Source organism: Corvus cornix, chromosome 4 (assembly GCF_000738735.6).
Source record: "Corvus cornix cornix isolate S_Up_H32 chromosome 4, ASM73873v5, whole genome shotgun sequence".
Lineage (NCBI taxonomy): Eukaryota > Metazoa > Chordata > Aves > Passeriformes > Corvidae > Corvus > Corvus cornix.
Window position 1 is genome coordinate 4,528,314 of NC_046334.1, and position 10,252 is coordinate 4,538,565.

A 10,252-nucleotide genomic window follows, 5' to 3' on the forward strand; every position below is an offset into this window, starting at 1 on the left:
AAGTTTCCTCCCTTTATTTTCTGCATGGTCCTGCTGCTTAACCTTCCTACGCAAAGTTTCAGGTGGCTAAACACAAGGCACAGGGGCAGCAGCTTTGCTAAGGAGGCACAAGGAGGAGGACGAGAAGCCTTCAAGGAAGCATGGCACTGGTGAGGAAGGATTGTGCTAGGGTCGTGGGATTGGCTGGGGTGCTGATGCCAGTTCTGATCCAAGTGGCCTATAAGCCATTGGAGACTTGGGGTGGAAAGGCTTGTACTGCCTAGGCTGTTTGATTGCGAAAGCAACCTTTCCCAGTGCCAGCAGAGCTCTCTGGTTTCCACCTCAGTGTGGAAGCACACATTTAGGGATGTCAGGTCTCTTCTTGTCCCCTTTACAGGAGCAGCTTCTCAAAAGAGCTTTTGTTTGGAGCAACTGCCTAGACTGCTGGGCAAACCCATGCCAGTCTGTTCCTGTGTTTCCTTTCCCAAGAGCAATACTCAACCTGGAGCTGGAGAGCCAGGCATTGGCTGCCTGACCCAGGATGCTTGTGGTCTTCTCAGAATAACACCACCCTCAACATGAGCTTGGCAAGTGGCACAGGGAACACATGGAAGGAAACAAGATGGATTTGTGAGCAATGTTTTGGATTGCTCTCCCAGCTGGATGCTTGCAGAGCCATCATCTGAAGCAGCGTTGGCAGTATACAGCCAGTACTGGAAAATTCAGGGTTTGAAGCCACCCTGGCTCTGCAATCATGGAATATGGCTGGGGGTTAGATGGGTGGGAAGTTAGAGCAGCACCTCTGGTGATCCTCACTGGAGCCACAAGTGCTGTGCTGGCCACAACAGCATGGCAAGAGCCGAGACTTCCGTAAGCCCCTGCGCTTGAAGGCAAACAGCCTGGGCTGGGGAAGACCAGGAAGGGCAAGGTGTGACTCGCTCCTCGCCAAAAACCAGAGTGACAGGATGAGGTGGGACAGCAGAGTCCATTTGCTGGTGGCCCTGGCAGGTCCCCATGCGAGGAGGTAGAGCTGGTCACACACCTTGCAGTGTTGGGGTTGGCAAACCAGCGGCGCCGTGGGCAGGCAGTGCTGGCCCGGGCTCCGCTCGCAGCTCCCCAGGATGCTGTCAATGATGTCCTGGCACGCTGGCCCTGAGCCCACAGTCACTGCCTGCACCACAATCTCCCCTTTGTTTTTGATGCCGACACATCCAGAGGCTGTAGCTGTGTTTCCTACACCCACTGGGAGGATGTGGGATTTTCCTGGCTGCGAAATGCAGCAGCAAGAAGCTCTGCAGGCTGGGCTAGTGACTCAGCTGCCGGTGATGGGCAGAGGACAGGACAGACGGGCTCTCCCGTCTCCGTGTGTGCAGCAGCCCAAGCCACGGTGGGCTTGCAAACCTTAATCCTTTTGTTTTCCACCCCACTCCTAATTTTGCCACACTAGAGGAGAAGAAATTAATCTTGCCAGCAGGAGATACCCCAACTGGTTTGGAGAAACAAACACATGATTTTTATTTTAAAAATATTTCATTCCTTTCATCATAGTCATTTCTGCAGAAACACAGTCAGAAGTTGCTGTGTAGGAGTATGGATTTCTGGTAACAAGGCCACCTACACAAATCCACCGCAGGAAATAGGAAGTCCATACCTAAAGCCTCTATTGTCTAAGGCCGAGTTTTGCAGAAGTGCTGAAGCCCCACTTAGTCCTGCTGCAGGCAATGGGAATAGATGTTGCCGAGCCCTTGGCAGGAGGGGGTCAGGATTGCACCATCCTAGACCTTGACTCGGTGAGTCACGGCATTGCAGGGCGTTTGGTAGTCAGGAGAATTCTGAATCTCGGCACAAAAATCCCCACACAATAAATAATATCCTGTTTAATTCATCTATTGCATCTTGGGTTGGTACTAGGAAGAATAAAAGTACCTGTTTCTTCCCTCCCGCCTTCTAAAAGCTCTTTCATTTCTGGGAAAAACTCCTTTAATTGTGATACATAAGCATTTTCAACTCATATTTTCTCTTGGATTTGTAATACTGCTATTTTTAATGCTGTAAGCAATAATAGAGTTGTTTCCTGCAGAAAGATCCTAAGCATTTAGCCCACCCAGACACTGACCTAGTTTATCAGGACTTGACAAAAATATTTATATATTTTGCAGAACAGAGATAATATTCAAACCTGTTGGCCATTTTGATGAATATTTCATTGGTTCCTAATGTTAAGGAGGAGGATGAGAAAGAGCCATGTAAAGGGATATGTTTACCCAACACTAGACTCAGCTATGGTAATTTTCTGCTTAGAGAAAATAATTGTAGTTTTAGCACCTGTTTCACCTGATATCTGCTCTAGATGGACTGTACCTTCACTGACATGGATTTTTTTCATCTAGGAAAAAATCTTCCTTTTATTTCTGCAATAGATAGCTGTTGTTCCACGACTAACATCAATAACTTCATCAATAATTTAATTAACCTGTTAGGATAAAAACTCCAAAAACATTGTTAAATTGATGTCCTTTCCAAAAGGAGCTATTCTGCATCAATTCTCTCCAGCCTCATGAGTGCATTATGGACTGATTTAAACAAAACATTCAAAAGATGTGTGGAAACCGTGCTTCTGTAGATTTCTTTGGCCAATCATGTCCTAAGCTCTCTAAAGAGGAAACATGGAGAACAGAGTTAAACTGAGATTATCTGGCTCTGTTTCTTTAAAAGTTGGTAAAATGTTGCTTTTTTTTTTACTGGAATACCTTCTAGGGTTTCTAACTCAATCTACAATGTTCGTGGTCACTTTTTCCTTCATTTTTAGAGCTTTCATGGTATTTCTCATTTGGATGTCTGAAAAAATTTAGAGGAAAGTATGTATCTGTTTTCTCTATATTGAGGTAGAGAAGGAACCATACTAGGAAGCTATTTCAGACAATAGCATGGATGTGTGAATTAAGCTGGTTTTGTTTCATTGCATTAAGCTACGTTTTTGGGTAGAGAGTGGTTCAAAATAATGTTGGAAATGGGTTAGGTTAGCTGTTGCATTTGCTTCCTATGGAAACCAATTTTTATGGCGTTATTTATGTGGGGGGGTTCTTTTCATGGTGAAACTTATGTCACTGCTAGAACCAGTTAGAAGCTTTCAAAGGAAATAATGTAGCCTGAGAGCTAGGGAATTTTATACCTCTGCCGTTCAGGCTTAACAGTTTTGCTTTGTTAATATTCTCTGTGTTGAATCTAATTCAGACAAGCCAAAAAAAAAAAATGCCTTGAGCAATTTCAAGTGCAGTAATTAGTGGCAGCCAGGACTGCAAAGAGGTCAAGAACTATAGGTTTAGGTCCCCACAAGGCCATTGGACTTATGCCACATCCCTAAAGGTCAATACACTCACCTTGGGGACAAGAGTCTAATTCTCAAATCCTTGTTCCTCTTGACTCGAAGCTTTCACATATCCCAAGGGAGGGCCACAAGCATCCTGCAGCGAGCCTGGCTCTGTCTCTCTGCTGGGAGTGGTTCCATTTGATAGCAGCATTCCCAAAGGGAGACAATAACTCTACAGAGTGATCAGAGCACTCGGGGGGACTGTGTGAAAGGCGAGTTGAGTTCTCTGCTCTCCTGAGAGCATGTCTGCAATTATTGATACAGAGTGGGAGTTTCAGAAAGTGTGGTTTGGGGGTTTAGCTTTGAACAACTGACTAATAATTACAGAGTTGGGAACACGGGTTGTGAGAGAAGCCTTTCAGAGAAAATAATTCTGTATCCAACCACGTATTTCAAGCCCAGTCTGGATGGTGTTTGTGAGCCTACTTTCTCTCCTCATTGAAAGCCACAGAGGACTCAAAGAAGCGTCAAAGCCTCACTCACCTCACACGTCAGTAACTGGATGCCCTCTAGCGAGGCTGCCACGCTCTCAGATCTATCGGCCCTCATTTGTATTGAGATGTGTGACACAAAGGAAGCTGTCTTTGCAGGATTATCCCGAGGGTGCTTTTCCTCAAGTGCCAAGGCTCATCTCGGCCTGTAGACGGAGCAGTTTGCTGCCCTGTTCCCTGCTCAAAATCCACTTAGGCTATCCGGGGGCATTTAAAGCTGTTGTAGTGTGGCAATATTTGATTTATTTAATTCCGTGAGGAGGTTTCCAGGGAATTAGTATTTAACATTTCAAATACGTAGTGTGACTTCACTAGGCAGTTTACAGGATGTGAGAGTTAGTCTTCAAAACTGTAAGTGACCAATTTAAATATTTTAATATTAAATACCTCATCAGTTTATTTAACTATTTGGGCTCTGTTAAGTAAGACTCCTGGTATGTGGAAGTACACAAATGTTTCCTCTGTTGCTTTCCCCCATCCTCTTTTAAATGCCAAGATTAGGTGTACCTGAAAAGAAGCCTTTTTTCTTCTGCAATGTTAGAAGCTGATCCTGTGCTCATTGCTCTGAAAACAAACTCGCACGTAATGAAGTGAGAGCACAGCACTCCTTGGCAGTTCCTTGGGTCTTTTTTCCCTAAAGCCAACTGAAGATTTGCCTTAATGTGGGACTAGCAGGATTGTGGGACTGCACTGTGGGCCTGAGAGATGATAAAGAACTTAGAAGTTGCATGTGAGAGGTAAAACAATTGCCATGCAATTGTCATATTTTGGAATATAACTTGTAAGCAAATTTTTTTTTTCTCTTGAACTACTTTGTATTTTATTAAAAGCCTGGTACTTTTTCATTTCAAAACATTTTTCATTTGAAGTAATTTGCAGTATTATCTCCCAAGAAGCTATTTATTGCCCTTAACAATGCTTTGATATTTAGGTGTTTGCCAGACACAAACTGCAGTTCCACTTTCCTTTCTGTAAAGTATCTGCCTAGAATCAACACTCAGAGTGAAAATCAGGTTTTGCTGATGGTGCAGAGGAAGGATCTCAGCTGGGTGCACAAAATGAATGTCTGAATTGCAGGCCTGAGGGGAATCTGCCAATGCCAGATATTTAAGGACCCACTCTCCATGCCAGCATGAAGGGGAAAAGGGATGCAAAGGATGGGCTTTGCAGCCAGCTGCCAGGCTGAAGAGAGGATGATTTCCCTCACTATCCTGCAAGCTAAAGCACCACGAGACACTTGTTAACACTTGCAAGTTTTGTGCTCATTCAGACACTTCTTCACATTCCAGACTTCAGAGATTAATGGGCAAGCCAGAAATAACATTTCACCATGGTAGTACACATGGCAGGTATGATTGTGTGGCTTTTTCCTACTTTCAGGGTAGGTAATGAGATTAGAACAGGAAGAGAGAAGTGACATGCATCATAGGTAAACCACAGTCATCAATCTCTTCCTGTGGCAGCATAAAAAAAAGTACAATCACTCTAATAGGCTCTGGGATTCCCCATAATCAACTAGAACTTCAAATTTCCCTTTCTGAATAGATGTGGTTAGTACTAGAAACTTTTAATTAGCAGAGTGGAAGAGGAATTATGTGGCACACTACTGCACCTAAGGATTCCTCTCTTAGAAAGAAGAGATAAATGGAAGTGAAAATGTACTTGGTGAACCATTTAAGACTTTAAAATAATTTTTAAAAAAACAGAATAAGCACGAGAACTCCGTAACTTGCAAAACAGTTTTATTTCACACTTATACAAAGTTAAGACATTTTAAAACACTTATGGTACTATAGATTACATCTACTGCCACTATGTTAACACGGGACTTTTTGGGCCTCTGGAGCTTTACAGGATTTGAAAGTTTTGAAGCTGATTGTCTATAAAGGATAAACCCTCCTGCAGAGCCACATAATCAGGTACCAGGCTGTGTGTCACTGCTCTGTAACTCAAAAGGAGATGTGGCTCTCCAGTAAGTCCTAGACTGACAGTATATGTAAGAAATACTAAAGAAAACGAAGGTACTCCTAAAAAAAAACACCCCAAAACCTGTGACGTGCGAAATGGATTTGGACTGCGTGGATCTAAATATATTCAGTGTTCCACAGATGTCCATGGTGAGCTACTTTTTCACTTCAGATGCAAATCCCCTCTGCAACATAACTGTCAACAAGACAAAATTTACTCTAGTGCACCATGGAACTGGACTTTTTAGGTACCTGAAATCCTGGAGTGACAGCAGCTCTGTAATGTCTGGGGAGTGAGAACAACGGCACAAGGTGTTGCCTGGTTATACAATAAACTTTGGTCACCCAAGCAGGTTACATTCAAGTTTCATTCAGGTTATCAGATAAACACAAGAACATCTATGAATGGCACACAGCTCCAAAGGAAGAACCAAATCTACATTTGCTTTCCATTACATCCAAAAACAACTTGCCATAGGAAAACTGTTTCATACAGAAATACAGATAGATATGCAATTCATTTTAGAGTCTTTCATGGAAATAAACAACAGGAGACAAATACCAAAAGATAACCTAAAAAACCTTCAAAGGAATAAAAAATACTGTGCTTGTCCCTTCAATCTGTAGCCTTAGGAAAGGCAAAGTAGCCTTTCCCAGCAGCAGTGGGAATCTTCACATCTCAAGTGAAATATCTTTTAGTTAAACAGTAAAACACAGCAGTTTTTATCCAAAAATGGCTATCAGGGAAGTTGTTATGGTGGAGGGGAAGGGACCCTGCCTTGCAGGTTCAGTTCATCCTTCCTTTTGACTTCTGCAGTATCTCATTTTGGCAGTTTTGGGTACTGCAGCCTTCCTTCCCCAATTATCTTTGTTGAAAAAGAGGAGTAAACCAAAACATCTTTCCTTTCAGACTTTCTTTACATGGCAGAAAACATGCAGGAGGCACAAGCCCAGTTTTTAAGCCTTTTCCAGGTTATCTTTTGGACCAGCTGTATAGCAAGGCAACAAATACTAGTATAAGCTAGTTTTCTTCATGATTCTCAAAAATTCTTGCTCACTTACTTCCCCATCTCCATCTCGATCAGCTTCATCAATCATTTCCTACAAAACACATTGTACATTTGATCAGGCACTGGACTCTAACCACAAGATATTCCACTCATTAAAACAACAATAAATCAGAGGCACTTCATGTGAAAACAGAACCATGTATTTGACTGCTTTTCATATTTCTGACCTCCCACCCAATCCCTAGGAGCTACAGGCTTGGTCTGTAAATCAGAATTTACCTGAAGTTCTTCATCTGTTAAATTCTCTCCCAGCTCCTTGGCAACCCTTTTCAAGTTTTTGAATGAAATCTTTCCTGTGCCATCATCATCGAATAATCGGAAAGCTTTCAGGATTTCTTCTTTTGAATCCTTTTCGCTCTAAACCAAGAGTAAAGCATATGTTAATCAGAAAACCCCTGACACTGAGATGATCCTTTTTCTTACGCTGTCACAAGAATTTCTGCTAAGCATTCCTACCATTTTTTGTGTCATCATAGCCAAAAAGTCCTCAAAGTCGATGGTGCCACTTCCTTCCTTGTCAATGTCTGCTATCATCTTCTTAATCTCTTCCTTCTTTGGCTCAAAGCCTAAGGCACGCATTGCAACCTGTGCCAAAATAGCAAAACCAATTCTGTTAGGAAGCCACCAGAATTTTGGTGTAAGGGCTAAGCTAAAGCTTGTTTCATTTCCTTGTCCAGAACTGTAGTGACAACTCACTGCCATGAAAACACCTTGGTGTCCTCTACCAGCTTCTTTCATCTTGCTGAACAATAGAAGTGCAGGTTTAATATTCTTAAGATGTCATTTTTCCTATATGGTCTAGTGGAAATCCGAAGTTATATTAGGCAGAGGTAAATCATGCTTCCAGATTATGTATGCAGGAATTGAGCACAGTGTGTATGCAAGAAATCAAGGTAAAGGAGAGAATTAAAAGGGTTCATGCTTACAAAAAGATCAAACACATAAAATCACAGGGAGAGAACTGAGAACAATCTTCCCCCTTTACTACTGCGTGTATGCAAGGGCCCACACACTGCCTGAATTGTTACTGAAATACAACTCTGATCTCCGTTTTGCTCTTTTTAAAATCAAAAACCAGGTAATTTTTAGATTACATATATACAATACAGTTGTAACTTTCCTGAATGCGTGCAAAATCTGCGTTTAGTTCACAGGTGAAGAAAATATTTGATATTCTGATGCTCATCCCAGAACAACAAAAGTCCACTTCCAGGAACAAGCACCTTAGTCATGAAAACTGAAACTCTTTAGTTTCTCTAGTGCTCAGCTATTCAAAGCTTTCAGATCTAAACATCCACATGGTAGAGAAGCCTGTCTGCTGTGAACCATTGCATGCAGAGGGCACCCCAAATTCAGCCATTACACTCCTTCACACTCCAAAACTATTTTAAAATAGGGTTGAACAAACAGAAAAAGCAGCTACTATTTTGAGATCAAAGATATTTTCACCCCAGAGAAAAAAACCCAAAAAGTTTGAAAACCTTCAGTTCTTTTATGTCGATGCTTCCAGATCCATCAGTGTCAAACAAATCAAAAGCTTCTCTGATCTCCTGCTTTTGCTCTTCTGTAAGTTCAGGTTTCAAGCCACTTTTCTTCCGCTGGGCTGTACCTAAGCCAGGTTTTCTATAGTTGGATGCCTTCAGAAAGTGAGGGAGAGAACAGATAAGAAACAGTGCATTCCAGGGAGAATTCAAAATACACAAAATTATAAATGACATTAAAGCTGTAGCAGAGGTGAGAGACATTCCTTGCTGCAATTGGTAGACACCTGGTCTCTATGCTAATTTTCTTAGGTTATTCTAGAAAGAAAACAAGCCAAGACTTTGTTCCTGGGGAATGTGCATTTGGGCTTCCTGTTTTCTGCTTTAAACAGAAAGATCACCCATTAAAGGAGTAATGACAGAAAAACAGGTGGGCAGCCTGAAAATGAACACTCCACTGAGGTGACCGCGGCCGTCTGCACCTTCTGCCAGTTGCCTTTCCTGCAGGTTTACCTGAAAAATACGAGTGCAACATCCTCACAGCTAAAAAGGCTGGTTGCTTAGGGTGTTGGTTGTAAATGAGACTCAAAATCAGCCACTCCTGATGGAGCGAAGTTTAAAGGGAGCTGAGTAGCTCCAGGCTGCCTGTTCATTGAATAGATGTGGAGCCAGGTAGCAATGTGCCACAGCAGAGAGATCAACACAATCTCTCCCATAAGAACTAATCTGCTTGTGCTGAGCTGGTGATCATTATCCAGGGCACTTCCGAGACCCTTCCTGCCTTTGCTGTAAGCCACTATAGTACTGTGTTCCCCCCGCCACCTATAAAGCAGGACAGATGCTTTCCTCAAGTACAGTTTTGTTTTTAAATCAGCAGCAGACAGATTTTAGTCCTGCAGTGTTGAATCTGCACAGAGTCGTGGAAGGAAAAAGGCAGTCTCTCCCACCCCCAGCTTCAACTGGCTAGGCTTTACATAAGTAAATAAACACCAAGCAAGGAATTTGTTACCTAGCTACTGTGGACCAGTCTCCTGCCTCTGCTGAATTGTTACCATTTTCTGGGCTGGGATTTCTCTTTTAAATACCCAGTGTGTAATAGAGAAGAATCCATTTTCTTGTATTTGGAAATGAAATTTCAGTTTTCAACGTGATTTGTCCCTCCCAGCTTGGATTGCAAAGCCATTTGTCTGGCTTTCCTCTGCAATTAACAGAGGCATGAGACTTTTACTAAGAGTATACGCTGCTCTGGGAAGAAGACACACGAGACCTTTTCCTGACTATGGAGACTTATTCCATTTGTTTCACATCTGAATTGTGCAAATCCCTTTCAGGTTCCACCTCCGGGCCTGCCCGGTGCCGTTGCAACAACGCTCCGGGGCCCCGAACGTTGCGGAGCTCCGTGAGCCGTGCCAAGAGCTGAACGAGGCGTGTTTCCTCCGGCTTGACGAGAGCAGGTGACGTATTTTGCGAATCCCGGTGTATTTCCGGGAGTGTTTTTCCCGTTGGAAGGGGGGGGCCTCTCCGGGGTGCGTTGTGCGAGGTAACCGGGCAGCAGCGACGGCCTGGGCAGGGGTGGAACCTGAAGGGGATTTGCACAACTCCTGCTGTCGGCGGGAGGGGCGGGAGGGGCCGGAGGGGCTCGGGGGAGGCGGCGGTGGGAAGGGAGCCCGCGGCGGGAAGGGCGCGCTCACCATCCGGCCGGGAATGCCGCTCCGGGATGGGACCGCACCGCACCAGACGGGACGGGAGCTCCGCACCGCCGCGCGCAGCCGACACGCGCCGCCCAGCCGGCCAATGAGCGGGCGGAACGAGAGCGCGAACCCGCCTCCCTCAAGGCTCGGGCCAATGGCGGCGCGGCGTGCTCGTGAGGGACAGCTGAGGGAGCGCGGGGGCG

The 10,252-nt window shown here is 44.1% G+C and overlaps 1 protein-coding gene across 1 annotated transcript; it reads right to left on the reverse strand.

Moving 5' to 3' along the window:
- Window positions 1–5,565: 5,565 nt before the first annotated feature.
- Window positions 5,566–10,145, reverse strand: LOC104693712 (caltractin). Its single transcript, XM_039550770.1, has 5 exons — window positions 10,050–10,145; window positions 8,359–8,514; window positions 7,334–7,462; window positions 7,097–7,234; window positions 5,566–6,908 (listed from the first exon to the last, which is right to left on the reverse strand). The coding sequence occupies exons 1-5, from the start codon at window positions 10,050–10,052 to the stop codon at window positions 6,819–6,821; spliced, it is 516 nt and encodes a 171-aa protein (XP_039406704.1). The 5' UTR covers window positions 10,053–10,145; the 3' UTR covers window positions 5,566–6,818.
- Between the last annotated feature and the right edge of the window lie 107 nt (window positions 10,146–10,252).

Coding starts and splice junctions, on each gene's coding strand:
- LOC104693712 (XM_039550770.1), bottom strand. Junction 7,463..8,358: donor TCGACATAAAAGAACTGAAG/GTTTTCAAACTT, acceptor ATTTTGGCACAG/GTTGCAATGCGTGCCTTAGG. Junction 6,909..7,096: donor TAACAGATGAAGAACTTCAG/GTAAATTCTGAT, acceptor TGTGTTTTGTAG/GAAATGATTGATGAAGCTGA.